General features: G+C 48.0%; 1 protein-coding gene across 1 annotated transcript; it reads right to left on the bottom strand.

Annotated features, from left to right (window-relative positions):
• Window positions 1–484: 484 nt before the first annotated feature.
• Window positions 485–11887, bottom strand: MYOC (myocilin). The gene is made up of 3 exons (XM_055324061.1): window positions 11237–11887; window positions 3487–3612; window positions 485–1831 (listed from the first exon to the last, which is right to left on the bottom strand). The coding sequence occupies exons 1-3, from the start codon at window positions 11775–11777 to the stop codon at window positions 1047–1049; spliced, it is 1452 nt and encodes a 483-aa protein (XP_055180036.1). The 5' UTR covers window positions 11778–11887; the 3' UTR covers window positions 485–1046.
• Window positions 11888–15208: the final 3321 nt, after the last annotated feature.

The following is a 15208-nucleotide window of genomic DNA, read 5'->3' as shown; positions in this document are numbered from 1 at the left end:
GGAGAGGAACGACCTGAATTGATTGAAAATATGTGATGGGACAGAGTCCGAGCTGAACTGGCAAGATAAAGTGTGCTACTGTTGGGTACGACGGCACCTGAGGATAGTAAGCAGGTTCAGTTACCAAAAAGTCATGGTGGAAGGTCTGCTCGGCTGAGGTTGTAGTTTATGAAGTTCATGCTCATGACAGCCAGTAAGAACCAACACGGAGCCAGGGTGAAGAGAGGGGAAGTTGAGGAAAGAGAAGATGGTTTGGGAAGGACCAGGAACACCAGGGGAGGGCTGGATTCCACGGCGGGCCTGGTGTCCTCCTGGGCAGCACCTCCAAACCAGGTGCAGACTCTCAGCCCCCCCCATTCCCACCCCCCCCCACACACACACCAGTAACGCTCTGCAATCACAGCTCCCAACCCGAAGAGATGACCTGATGGTCAGAATCAGTACTCTTCTTCTGAGCAAAGTATTTCACAAAGGTCGAGGAGGATAGTAGGTAAGCTTGCTTTATTTCACAGGGCAAAGGGTATGTGATGCCCCACTGGATGCTACGTGAAGCCTTAGAAGCCCACTATGCAGGTGTTCAGTGCTGGCCACAAGAGCTGCTCCCCCTCCTCTAATTATGGCTTGTGGTAACCAGGCACAGGCAGGGGACGACCCTGGGTGCCATGTGGAGTAAGCTGTTCTGCCCCAACTCTCCTCCAAATACGCCCCCTTTAGCCAGTAAGGGCCTTTTATCAAAAGCTTTGTGGTTTCCATGAAGAGACTACTACGCATGACAGCTTCTGCCCCAAATCACCACGAAACTTGCACTGTTTTTTCATTAAACCGCCCTTTAAAAGCTGACCAAAGAAAAGACCATTGCTTGTGACACTGTCTAAATCCCAACTGCTGTTTCCACACGGTCAGACCCGGTGACCACGCACATTCTTCTGGATTAATAATGAAAGCCTAAAAAGCCGAGGAAAGCTGCACGGGCACAGGCCGGCTGGCTCTGCCCTCAGGAGCCCTCACCACCAGCTCCTGTTGCCTTTCCTGACATGTGGGGCTCTTCACATCTTGGAGAGCCTGATGTCATAGGTGACCATGTTGAAGTTGTCCCAGGCGAAGAGCTTCTTCTCCAGGGGGTTGTAGTCAATCATGCTGCTGTACTTGTAGCGGTTCTTGAAGGGGATGCTCAGGACCCTGCTGCGCCCCGTGCCTGTGTCATAGGCGAAGTTGACGGTGGCATCCGGGGAGGAGTAGCTGCTGATGGTGTACAGGTGGCCGCAGATGACGAAGGCATTGGCCACGGACTGCTTCCGGATGTTAGTCTCCCAGGTCTGTTCAAGCTCCAGACTCTCCGGGTTCAGTTTGGAGAGGACAATGGCACCTTTGGCCTCCTGGGTGCTGTAGATGACCCAGAGGCCTGTCTCGTCCACAGCCAGGTCGATGTCCGTGTAGCCGCCCCACGAATACGGGAACTGTCCGTGGTAGCCGGCCCCGGGAATCTCCCTCTCGGCCTTCACCGTCTCAGCGGTCAGCTCATAGCGGACCACCGTGCCGGACCCAGCCCCCTGGAAGTAGAGGCTGCCCCGGTACACCACGGCGCCCGTGCTTTCCAGCGGCCTGGGCAGCACGTGCACCTTGGAGGGGTAGCCCTGCAGGAACTGGCTGGCGAGCTCGTACTCGAACACCTGCCGGATGTCCGTGCCCACCGTGTCGATTCTCCACGTGGTCTCCCGGGTGTGCGGGTAGGTGGGCCTCGGGTCTCTCATCCACACCCCGTACTTGCCCGTGATTGTTTCAGCTGTCCTCAGGGTGAGCGGCTCTCCTACCCAAACCAGTTCTCCGCATCCTGGAGAATTAAAGACAGACATCACCCCCAAACACTTTGCCACCACCTTCCCGCCACGTGGCCATGTGGCAGAGCCACTAAGAGCCAGAAGCCCAGACACAGAGCGTCCAGGTTTAAATCCGGGCTCTGCCGCCCGCTGGCTGGAGGGGTGACTTGCAGGTCCCTCAACCTTGGCCCCTTTCATTATTTGTGAAAGGGGATAGTGTTTTGGGTAGTAGGGATGTTGTAAATGTTAAATGTGACTACACGTGTTAGGTACTGGGTAGAGAGTAAATGCCCAGTAAGTATTATGTGATCAACGTGTCATATGAATTGAACTTCTTCTCGGTATCAGGTGTATAGATGAAGGCTACACAGAGGGCTTCAAACCGTATTTCTAATATTTGATTGAAGCCTGGCAGGAACTCACGAGTTCGTTATACTACTCTTTATAACTTCCATATCTGATTTACCTCATTTTAAAAAATGAAACAGGAGCACCCAGGTGGTTCAGTCAGTTAAGCGTCTGCCTTCGGCTCAGGTTATGATCTGTCGTGGGGCTCCCTGCTCAGTGGGGAGTCTGCTTCTCCCTCTCCCTCTCCCCCACCCCCAACTTGTGCGCACGTGTGCTCATGCTCTCTCTAATAAATAATCTTTTTTTAAAAAAATATTTAATTTATTTATTCATGAGAGACACACAGAGAGGCAGAGACACAGGCAGAGGGAGAAGCAGGCTCCCTGCAGGGAGCCTGATGTGGGACTCCATCCCAGGACCCCGGGATCACGCCCGGAGACAAAGGCATATGCTTAACCACTGAGCCACCCAGGCGTCCCTAATAAATATTCTTAATAAAAATGAAACAAAAATCAAGTCATTATAAGAAACTCAATAAAACAAAGTTCTTCAAGTCCAAACCAATGGACCACATAGTTCAGGCATCATTTTAATACAGTAAAACCTGAACATAATTTTTAAAATGTAAAGATGATTGAAAACTTAGATTTAGCGGAAGCAAACATAACAGATCTCTGTGCTTTTTTCAATTTACTCTCAGAAGCTGGGAAGTCTTTGCTCCTCATGTCTCAGGGAATTGCATTTTAAATACTTCAGAACGTCCCCACAGCCATGCATTGCTCTTTTGCTGGGAATAATTGTCAATAACACAGATTGTCACAGTTTCTGAAAACCACAGTCAGCCTTAAAGTCAGGCTTTCAGGGAACACTTTGGAGAGGGGTGATTGTACTTTCCCTCAGTACCCAAAGTTCACAGAAGATACCTTTTCTGAGTATATACTATGTGCTGAGATGGTGCATGGTGTCATCTGGCCCTAAGATCAAGAAAGATATGAAGGATCTACAAAAAAATGTAACTAACTCTATATGGCAATCCAGTGGGTGAAATAAACCCATCTCTCCTCTTCCCCGAGGGCAGCCCAGCTGAGCCCACGATCCCTGAGTGGGTGGTGAGACACAGGGCTGTGCTAGGAAAGGCGGACTCCCTGCCAGCATGCCCTGGAAAGGGAGCAGAGAAGGGCTCATCCCTTCCCCTCCCCTGCCTCTTGCCAGGCTGACCTGTGGTCCGCCTTCCCCCCAAAGTGGGCGGACCAACTCTGAACACAACCAGGCACAGATACAGACCATGTATGTGCAAAAGGGAGGACATTTAGCTTTATACCAGAGTCTCCCTCCTCGTTCCTGGGATGGCCAGATGGACTCTCCTTCAGGATTCGGGAGGCAGGAACCTCAGTTAACTCTGACTTTAGTTCCTGGAAGTTCACGGTCTCCACGTTCCATTTCGAAACTGTATTAAAAGAAAGAGACAAACTTGTACCATGAGGAAAAACAGCCGAATGACTATGCTGAGGATGGTATTTAATAGGCTTTCAAAGATATGACGGTGTTTGGGATTCGTTTTAAGATAATAACTATGTAGGGGCGCCTGGCTGCTTCAGTCAGAGGAGCATGTGACTCCTGATCTTGGGGCCATGGGTTCAAAGCTCCATGTTGGGTGTAGAGATTACTTAAATAAATAAAACTTTTAAAAAGATTTAAAAATAATAAATATGTAGTGTCGGGGGTGGAAGTAAAACAAAATTGGCCTCAGCAGACAACTGTTGGAACTGCGTGATGGTACAACAGGGTTCGTGTTGTCCTTGATGCTTTTGTGAATGTCTGAAAAATGTCCATAACACCAAGCTCCCAGGGCACCTGGGTGGCTCAGTCAGTTAAGTGTCTGCCTTTGGCTCAGGTCATGATCCCAGGGTCATGAGATCAAATCCTGAGTTTGGCTCCCTGCTCAGCGGGGAGTCTGCTCCTCCTCGTCCCTCTCCCCCTTCTCCCAGCTCATGCTCTCTCTCACGCTCTCTCTCCCTCTCAAATAAATAAATACAATCTTAAAAAAAAAAAGCTCGCAAATAGTAAATTGCATAGCGATGTGCCTTGCACAGAATAGGGTATTCCAAATAAAGTAAACTTGTACACAATTCAAATAATTCCCTAATTTACGAACAGGTGAGGTGTGATTCAGGGATATTGAGAAGATCCTCGCATCTTCTGGGATACCTGAAATTCAACAATCAACAATTCTGTGCCTGACATAGGTTCTTTTCCCTGTCATAATGCCATCATTCCTGTGAGAGGTAACATATTCAGCTTTACATCCTCAGTTGACCTATCAGATTCCTTTCTGAGGTCATTCTTGGACAAGGACAAAGTGTCCAGGATTCCTACAGGAATTTGCGGGCAGGGTGGGGGTTGCCCATGTTGAATGGAAGGGGTGGGGAGGACACTGGTTAGACATGAAGTTGCCACACTGTGTCACATTTCGCTACTTTGATCTAGGATTAGGCTTATACAGGAGTCCTTGAATACAACAAAAAAAGCAAGAGCCACGAGGAGCAGGCTTTGGTGTTTTAAAATGTTTATGAGGTTTATGACTCAGGTATGGTGAAACCAACAGATGAGTTGATTGCTAATGGGAAGGCAGTTTATTATACTCACTGCTCCCAAGGGGCAAGGACACCCACACCATAGGGGCCATATGGGACAGCCCCAGGGTCACTCAGGAGGGAGTGGAAACACTGCAAGAGCCATCATTGCTTTTCCTGTAGGAAGGAACAGGTGAGGCCGGGCATGTGGGCTTAGGATTGGCTAATGTGAATAACTGGCAAACTCCCTGAGGTGAGCTGTTTCTTTTCCCTGGTACCTTTCTTCAGACTGTCACAGACTATTCCTCAGAATAATTCAAACTGCTTTAATTGTCTCAATGAATTCTCAGAATACTGGAGCTAGTTTCAGGTAGTGTAAGGTGATAAATACTGCAGTGGCATCTGTGCAAAACTTCCAGAGAGTTCCCTTGCTCCCCCGTCCAGTTCCCACCCTTTAGCTCCGTGACCCACAGTTACTATACAAGGGATACCCCCTGTGCCAGCTCCTTCCTTTGTGCATCTGATGCCCATTGTTTTATTCTGTGAATGTGGCTAAGATGATCATGTAGCTTAGTGACTTACTGAGAAATAGATATATACTGAGAAAAGTAAGTGAATACACCTACTGATCGATGAGAAGAAAATTGAGAAAAATTCCCACTTCAGGCACAGAGGGGATAAAGAAAGTAGAGAAAACAAACCCAAACAGGCATTTTCCAGGGTGACTTCTATGAAGATAGCTAAAATACCGAAATATTGAAAACAGACCCTTTGTGAAAAGAGATGATGTACAGGTATTTATAGCTGGTCCCACATTTCTTTCTTTTTTTTTTTTTTTAAGATTTTATTTATTCATGTGAGACACACAGAGAGAAGCAGAGACACAGGCAGAAGGAGAAGCAGGCTCCATGCAGGGAGCCTGACGTGGGACTCGATCCCCGGACTCCAGGATTGGGCCCTGGGCTGAAGGTGCCGCTAAACCGCTGAGCCACCCGGGCTGCCCTCGTCCCACGTTTCAAAGCAGTTTCATAGAAATTATTTATGTGATCTGACACCTTCACAACTTTCTTCAGGACTGCAGTCTGCAGCTAATTTAGTTATTGCCACCACTTACCAAGCGCCTCCTATGAGCCAGGTCCTGTGCCCATTCCCTCTGTTCCACATAACAGTCCTGACGTGGATGATAGCACCTTCGTTTTGCAGAAGAGGAAACTGAGGCTCAGAGAGGTTAAGTAACTTGCCCAAGGTCACACAGCTGCTTGTGGTGGACTAGGACTTGAGCCCACGTCTGCCAAGGTCATGGCAGTTGTGAACCTTTCTACCTGTGGCGGGGAGGTTTGCCAGTTATAAATGAATTGCCCCTTGGTGCCAAAAGGAGCACTTCCCTAGATGCTCTCTGGAAGACGAGGATTTCTCCTTGAAAGTGGGCGCGATGTCCAGCCTTGTCAGGAGAGGGCGCCGGAGGCACGCTGTGGGGGCAGGCCGCGGCTGCAGCCCCGGGACCGCGGGCGGTGCGCGTGCCAGGGGGTCCTCTGGAGCGCTGCCCCAGCTCCTCGGGGACCTTGCAGCCGCAGCCCTGTCACACAGGACCCTGAGTCCCTGCACGCCGGCGCCCGCTCTGCGAGGCCCGGCGGGGCCCCCACCTCCGCCTCCAGCCTGCACAAACCCGCCAGCTTCTCCCCTCTCCCCTGGGCTAGACCTTACCTTCCGCAGTGAGGCCTGCACCCCTGGCCGGGCTGTCCTTCCTCTGGAACCCCCTCTCCCCCCCCCCACCCCCCCCCGCCCTCAGGAGCCCTGTGGGATGTACTTACATCTCATAGTTGCCTTTCATCCCACTTAAATTCTTTATGTTTTTGATACAGAACTTAGGCCTTACAAGATTTAATAACGATCGGTCGTTGGAACCACACCTGATGTGCTCTCTTGGGAGTAAACAAGAACCACAGTGAAGCATAATGTCAGGGAATGGCTTTCACGCTGCCGCTCGGCCCTTCTCCGTTGGCAGGCGGCCGGGTGGATGGCGAGCCCGCTGGCCGCTTCCCGCTTGCGTCAGCCAGGAGCACCTGGCAGCGGGCAGCTCCCAGAGCAGAGCTGTCTGGCCTGAGGCCAGAAGCCTGTGGGAGAGGATGCGCAGCCCAAACGCCGGGAAGCAGTTGTGTGAAGGAGCCTGGCCCCGCGCCAGGTCACAGCTTCCTACTGTGGGCCTGCCGCATACCAGCTGTGCGACCCTGGCCAACTTACTCAACCTCTCTGAGCCTCAGTATTCTCAGCTCAAACTACAAATGAAAAGTCCTTAATAAACGTGTGTCAGAATTAAAATTTCTCTGGAATGTTTAAAAATCACTCCTATTTCATCCCGAATGTGGGGAGAAAACAAAAAAGAGGATATGAAACTATTAAGGACTGTACTGTATCTAATAGCCAAAAAATTTTAGGGCTTTTATTTGTTTCTGTTAAAATTCAGTCGCTCTGTGGTTGAAAAGTTCATGCCTCTTACAAAATTTTGGAAATTTTCGGCATGCTCCGCCTTATGTCCCTTACCTCTGCTTTGCAGACTCATTCTAGGGAGCTTAACCTAGAAGCTTCCCAGGAAAGTGAAGATTAGCTAGCCATCCTGGATGTTGCTCCAACACGTACTGTCTCTAGGATCAATGTGTGTTACAAAAGTGTTATGAACATGTGGATGTTTTAATCATTCGGTGACACGCTAAAACAGCGCAGCTCGAGGAAGCGAAGCCCTTCATAGTTGCGATCGATGCAATGCATGGCCACTCTGTGCAGGCTCTGTACTAGATGCTTCTCCCTGTTAATTCTAATCTGCATCATAACCCTACAAGGGATTATTATCTGCAGCACTTGCATGGAGCACCTCTGGTGCTCTTCCTTCGTATCCTGCCCACCTTTTCCCAATCATTTCTGCAGCAGCCTACCTTGTGCCAACATTACCTGCCAGGACACTGCCTCATCTGCCCTGCTCCGGCTTCTCTGACTCTCTGCAAGAGCCAGCCTGGTGCCCATATCTGTGCATCATGGAAGTGGGATATAGTCTTTGGCCAGCAGAAGATCAGATCCAAAAATGAATGCTCCCTTCCTCTGCTTCATTCTACACAGCTCCCCAGAAGGGTCGGGTGGGGTCGAGGCTCCACCACCCACCATGGGGGCCCACTGGAGAATGCCCTTGTCTTCCTTTCCTTCCCTGACTCACTCTCCCCTGTCTGACTTCTCCATGGGATCATGGCCCATACAAACCACTGCACATGAGCCGCCGTCCCAGGCTCTGTTCTCTGGGAGGATCAATCTGAAGTAGAGGGAAATAAGGGGAAAGGGGGCTTCTTCTGTAACACTAATAACCAACTCTGATATACCATCTGGTATTCTGTATTGTTCTACTTTGGACTTATTGAATAGGTTGCCAGACATTTTGCTACCAAACTATTACTACAAAATTATATATATATACGATGTCAATTCTCTCACATGTACACACACACACACGAGTGATTTCCATGATTCTAAGGAGGCCTTTTTCTATGTAACAATTACATGATAAAGACAACGGTGGTAACAGTTTGAATGACATGCAGAGTGAGAAGTCCACCTTCTGTGGCTTCCCTGGGCTAGGCTCACGCAGCCTCGCCGAGCCCTGCCTCCCCGCTTGGCCCACAGCTCTTGCCTCCCCTACCTGAAGCACACCCACACTTTCATTCCAGCCACCCAGGAAGCCCTTTACCCTTAGACCTAGGACCCTGAAGCCCATCTTTTGTTCCAAACATTTCTTTCCTTAATGCTTACATGGACTCTTCCTGGAGTGCCCAGCCAGCTCAGTTAGTGGAGTATGAGACTTGTGATCTCAGGGTTGTGAATTCAAGCCCCGTGTTGGATGTAGAGATTACTTATAATAAAATCTTAAAAAAAATAAATAAATGTAAACTTCCTGTCTTTTGTCTTCAGGTTCTATAAACTAGAGGTCATCTCAAGGTCCTGAAGAGCTACTGGACCTCAGGTGGGAGGAACTGATTAGAATTCTGTTGTGGCTCTGCCACTAGCTGGGTAGGTGGCCACAGACAAACTCTGGGCCTCAGTTTCCACATCTGCATGAAACAAGCCAGTGGATCAGACACTCTGCAGGCTGCTTTTGCAGCTCTACAGTCTTGTGCTAATGGAATTTCCTGCCCATGAAAAAAATCCCACTACTAAAAAGACCTTCCAAGCTTGGAGTTCAGTCTAACGAGCTGTTGTCCTTATTTCAAAAGTAGAGCAGCTGGAAAGAACAAAAAGAAATGTAAAATTAGAGAACACATCTAATAAATTCCCTAAGTCTTGTTAAATGACCACAGGACAATAAAAAACCAAAACGTTGCCTCTGTTTTCACACACACACGAGTTTTTGTTGAGAATAGGACTCCATTATTTAGCAGCCTGAAATAAGTAATGTTTCATGATGTTTCTATTAATACTGATTCTTTTATCAAAGACTCAGGTTTGACAAGTCTTCATACTACCACTGATTGTTGTGCAACCCGGGACCCTCAGTGTCTTCGGACCTTATTTTTCTTTGTTATAAAATTTAGAATTGAGTCTCTTCCAACTATAGCAACACAGGATTTTAAAAAATCCTTTACACCCAAGAGTTATGGTATTTGAACCTCACAAAAATCATTCACAGTAGGAATGTTCATTACCATGTAATGGATAAGAAACCAAGGTTCAGAGGTTAAGTGACTTGCCCAAGGTCACACCTAGATATGGACTCTTGGGTTTTTCAGTCTCATTTACATATAGACCTTGCCTCTCAGGTAGAAAGTCCCTCCCTCCTTTTAAAAAAATAGGGTCTACGCCCAGCATGGAGCCCAACCTGGTGCTTGAACTCATGGCCCTGAGATCAAGACCTGTGCTAAGGTCAAGAGCTGGACACTTAACCAATTGAAACACCCAGGTGCCCCTAGAAAGCTCTTTTAGAAAACAATCATTTCATTTTGGAGATTTCTGAACCTTTTGAAAAGTTGAAAGAATCATACAATAAGCCCCCATGTGCTGCTCATTGAGATTTACCAATTATTAATATTTTGTCACGTTTATTTTTCCTTTGTTTCTGCCATTTTTGATACGTTTATCATCTTAACCATTTGAAAGTAAATTCTGACATCTTAACCCCTAGAACTTGAGTATGTGTTGCCTTAGAAAAGGATATGCTTCATAACCACGATACCATCTCTCACCCAAGAAACTGAGCATTAATCAAGAACAGGACCTACTACGCAGTCTATATTCAAATTTCCCCAATGATTCCAAACCTATCCCTGTGACTTTTTTTCCCCTAGATGGAGAAGCCAATCCAAAGCCAGGGACTCCATTGACCACCACATGTCTTTAGCCTCATATAATCTAGAACAAGCCACACCCCCTTGTCTTTCTTTCTTGAGACTGACATCTCTGAAGAGTCTGGACTAAGTGTCCCGCAACTGGATTTGTTCATTTGTTTCCTCCTGCCTGGAATACTAATTATTAGACAGGGAATACTTGGGAGTACAGCTTCACAAAAGTGACACATATACCATCCCCTCAAATAATGAGGAGAATGTGCTCCCTGTCACAATGTGCACTCACTGCCTCACCTTCAAGCGGGGACCAGGATGAAGAGAAGAGCATCTCAGAGCCGCCTCAAGGAGTTACCTGGTGACTTGAAAACCGAGGTTCTCGGATTGGGCAAGGAGTAGGAAAACTTCCAAAACAACATATTGAGGAACCTGACAAGGGTTGCCACTTCTTTATTTTTCCAAGAAAGGACATTAAAAAAAAAAAAAAATAAAACCCTACCGTCTATCATGATTTCATAAATCTCTTTTCATTTCATAAATATCTATTGGCATTTCATAAATCTTATTTTAAGATTTATTTATTTATTTATTTATTTATTTATTTATTTATTTATTTATGAGAGAGAGAGAGAGAGAGGCAGAGACACAGGCGGAGGGAGAAGCAGGCTCCATGCAGGGAGCCCGACGCGGGACTTGATTCCGTGACTCCAGGATCGCGCCCTGGGCCAAAGGCAGGCGCCAAATCGCTGAGCGACCCAGGGATCCCGGCATTTCATAAATCTATTGTTCATTTTAACAACAAAAGGTAGGAATCACTATCTTCAAGCAAAGATTCAGAAAAGGATAGTTTTCCAAAGAGGATGGTTGATGATGTTCTACTCATCATATACATGTATGTCTCACCTGTTCTTATATTTCTCACTTTGCCATGACTGGGAAAGCTGCCAGGGGAGGCACGAGAACTCAGAACCACTAACCCAAACAGAACTCTCAGGAGATAATGACTAGTAATATGTGAGACTGATTGCTTGGCCCTCCTTAATTCATCTGCCTGGTGCTGGATGTACAGTCCCTGGGAGAAAGGAGAGGGCAGGAGAGGCAAGCTGGGGCCGCCTGTAATAGGCCTCTATGAGCCATGTCACCTTCTGGACTCAGGGGCTCCTTTACCCCACATTCTTACCTTCCCTGGAGCCTGCTGGCACGTCCTGAGAGGAGCTGTGGGCCTGGGGACACTGGCCTCTTCTCAGCCTTGCTACCTCCTGGCTGCTATGTTCCAGCCTCTGGGCCAGATCCTCATTTTCTTCCCCCAGTCGCCTCTTGTCTTCTTCCAGAGCTGACTTGTCGCGGAGGAGGTTGCTGTAGGCCACCTCCAGCTCCCTGGCTTGGGTTTCCAGCTGTTCTCGCTCCCTTCTCAGGGTGCCCAGCTCTCTGTGCAGCCCCTCCTGGCTCTCTGAGGGCCCAGCAGCCTGGCCCAAGGTTAGCTGGTGGAGGAGGGCCTCCAGGGAGCTGAGCCGGGCTTTGGTGGACTCCAGGTCTCTCTGCAGGTCCTGGATGGCTGACATGGCCTGGCCCTGCTCGGGGCAGCTGGACTCATTGGGGCTGGCCACACTGAAAATATACTGGCATCGGCCGCTCCGGTCATTGGCCTTCCGGAGCTGGGCTGTCCTGGCCTCTAAACCCCATAAGAGACAGGCCAGAAGTAGCAGCTGGGCAGTGGGCATGTTAGGCCTGCAGCTGCAGTGATGTGCACGGAAGCCCTCAGTGCAGAGCCTGGGCAAAGCTTCCCCGGAAAAGCTCTCCTACTCTGTGAGGTGTCTGGATGGGTGGCCCTGCTGGCTCATGCCATGGCTTCACAGAGGTTTATATATACTGGAGAGCCCTCCCTGCATGGGGGGAGAAGGAGGCGGCCACGTGAGGCTGGGTGGGGCCATGCACAGGGGAATTGTTTTCACACGGCCAGAAAACTTAGAATATGACATTCCAGAAGTCTGTTTTGAATTTCTTTTAAAAAAGAATGTCTCACTTTATGCACCCCATATCCCTACAATATTCCCTATATCCCCACCCAATTTTGGGCACACACATCCACACAACATGACCGCATCCGTGTCTCTTTCAACAAGTAATCATTTCTAATTTATATTTCCATTTACTCTGCAAACTTTATTGAGATCTGCTCTGTGCCATGGACTGTGCTAGAAACCGGGGATGCAGACATTCATAGGACAAAGTCCCTTTGTCCCTGTGGCAGTGACAGAGATAAATAATAGCCAGCCGAAATACAAGGGCGGTGTGCCACCAGGCTTCAGGGAACAGCAATCCCGGAGAAGCAGTTAGAAGCAGAATTTGTCCCTTGCCTCTTGCTTTAAAACAAGTGTGGGTTTGTATCTGAGAGGACTTTCTAATTCTAGTCCTGGCATATCAGGCATCTATGTCAGTGAGACCCTTAAGCTGGCTCTTACCATGTGTAAATGTGTATGAGTATGAGTGTGTGTGTGTGTGTGAGTAAAAGCATCTTCATCCTCATTAATGAAATCCGTGGAAGTCTTCTCAGGAAGATGTTTTTAAATGTATAAAATACATAGGACCGCAAAGGAAGCACATGATATTGAAATACTATCAAAATATTTTTAAAATTTGAAATAGCCATGCCCTTCTTCATTAACACTTTAAATTGATTTATTCAAGTTGGCTCCACACCCAACATGGGGCTTGAACTCATGACGCTGAGATGGAGAGTCACATCCTCTACCACTGAGCCAACCGGGTGCCCCATCTTTATTAATACTTTAAAAACGTGGAGGGGTGCCTAATTTCAAAGTAGTTTGAGCGTAAATGCTATTTATTGCATGGTATCTGCCCCAACCACAATGTAACACAACATGTCTGCGATTTCTATTGATAGAGACAAAGTCACAGGTACTGCTAGTACAATGTTGGATTAATGGCTATTTTCATAATGGAATGAAATGTTAAACCTAAAATTTAGTTAGAAGGTACTGAAAATAAAGACTTTTTCCTACCCAAATTCACAGGCTCTGGGCCCTTATTTAACAATCCCTACTTTACATTAATAAACCTAAAGAGAGGGATCCCTGGGTGGCGCAGCGGTTTGGCGCCTGCCTTTGGCCCAGGGCGCGATCCTGGAGGCCCGGGATCGAATCCCACGTCGGGCTCCCGGTGCATGGAGCCTGCTTCTCCCTCTGCCTGTGTCTCTGCCTCTCAATCTCTCTCTCTCTCTCTCTCTCTCTGTGTGTGTGTGACTATCATAAATAAAAAAAAATAAAAAAAAATAAACCTAAAGAGAAAGCAAATAACAAATAGAAAAAAAATACCGAATATGCTAAAAGGATGTCTGTGCAAATCAGAATGTGTGCAGTAGCCTCATCAGAACTTTTATTTTTTTTTTAATTTTTTTTATTTATTTATGATAGTCACAGAGAGAGAGGCAGAGACATAGGCAGAGGGAGAAGCAGGCTCCATGCACCGGGAGCCCGATGTGGGATTCGATCCCGGGTCTCCAGGATCACGCCCTGGGCCAAAGGCAGGTGCCAAACCGCTGCGCCACCCAGGGATCCCCTCATCAGAACTTTTAAAATAATGTTTACAGGATGCCTGGGTGGCTCAGTGGTTGAGCGTCTGCCGTTGGCCCAAGTCATGATCCCAGGGTCCTGGGATTGAGTCCCCGAGTTTCTCCCTCTGCCTGTGTCTCTGCCTCTCTCTCTGTGTCTCCCATGAATAAATGAATTTTAAAAATGAATAAAATAATGCTTGCATTTGAGCAATTTATACTAAGGCCAAGAACGTCTTCAGTATTTGTGAAGTAAATACTGCAGATGTGCCCCGGCAGACTCAACTGGATTTTGGGAAGATACCTTTTGCTCAAACTCTTCTATTCTTATTTGGTTCTAAAATTAGACTGGAACTTGAGACAATTACATATGGGTGTCTGTCTACTGCTCACCGAAGAGTCCTATTCTCCGTGCTTGCATCAGATCATAAACATTATCAAAATGATTTTGTAAAATATCTCCTAGTCAGCAAGAACTGGTTCAAATCTGCTTGGCTTCACTCTCAGGATTGTTTTATTTCTGTGAAGAGGACTGAGATTATGCCAGCGCCGCAGAGGAAAGGAGTTCTGGATAAAGAGACATGTAGGTAGTTTCTCTGCCTTCAGCTTGCTCAGGATTACTCTGCTTGTCCATGAAGAATATGGGACTGAGGCCTGCTGTTCTGACGTCTGGTAGACTGGGTTCCCAATCTGTAACTCCCGCGGTTCTTCTGCTCAGCTCCCATGGTGCTGTGCTGCACCTTTGTCTTCCTCGCCCATGCTCCATTCCTCTTGGTCCCTCCACCTCCCCTGAGCTGCAGGCCAGTCTGCGGCAGAGCAGTCACTGTTGAGCCCCGTGAGTGCCAGTGGAGGCTGAAGAGTTGAACAATCCCTGGCATTTTCATTTGGTCCAACCCGGGTTTGGAATGCCAGGCAAGAGCTACCACCAGTCATTCTCAATGTTCTTTATGGTTCCTGGCAAATGCTCGGAAAAAGAAAAGGTGGCTGTTGGGTCCACGGAGCTTTTTTCAATCATTGCAACTCGCCATGGAGCCTGACCAGGTAAGGACCAATGGAACTCCCACACTCTGCCTCCCCTCACTGACCCTGACCCTCCATCAGCACCCAGTGTGCCTCAGCATCTCCCTCTCGGAGCCTTCCTGGGGCTAGAGCCACAAGGTCACTTGCATGCCCAGAGAAGGAGAGGACGTGCTCAGGGTCACACAGCCAACAAGTGGCAGAGCCAGATAGAAAACTGAGGTCTTCTGATTCTGAGGTTTTGCACCTTCTTGCATATGCCAAGTCCCCCCAAGTGCTCAGTAGTTGCCCAGAATACATGAAAGACTCCAGTCACTTCAGCCAGGAACTGACGCTGTAGGAAATGAGCTAGCTTCCTATATTAACAGGCCTTCCATTAAATGAAGGCCTTCAGGGAGGGGAAAACTCATGCACACCCTTCGGGTTCCACGGCTGATATTCTGAAACTGCATCCTTTCATCAAATAGGATTACTCTCCTAAAAGCAGAGAAAAGGGCTCCCTAAAGGCACAGCAAACCCCCAGCCCCAGAACAGCAAGAAACATCTGGTGGGCTTCCTGCCACT

The sequence above is a fragment of the Nyctereutes procyonoides genome, unplaced genomic scaffold, assembly GCF_905146905.1.
Source record: "Nyctereutes procyonoides isolate TBG_1078 unplaced genomic scaffold, NYPRO_anot_genome, whole genome shotgun sequence".
NCBI classification, from domain to species: domain Eukaryota; kingdom Metazoa; phylum Chordata; class Mammalia; order Carnivora; family Canidae; genus Nyctereutes; species Nyctereutes procyonoides.
The sequence above is the reverse complement of the archived record's forward strand: the minus strand, read 5'-3'. Positions and strand labels throughout refer to the sequence as shown.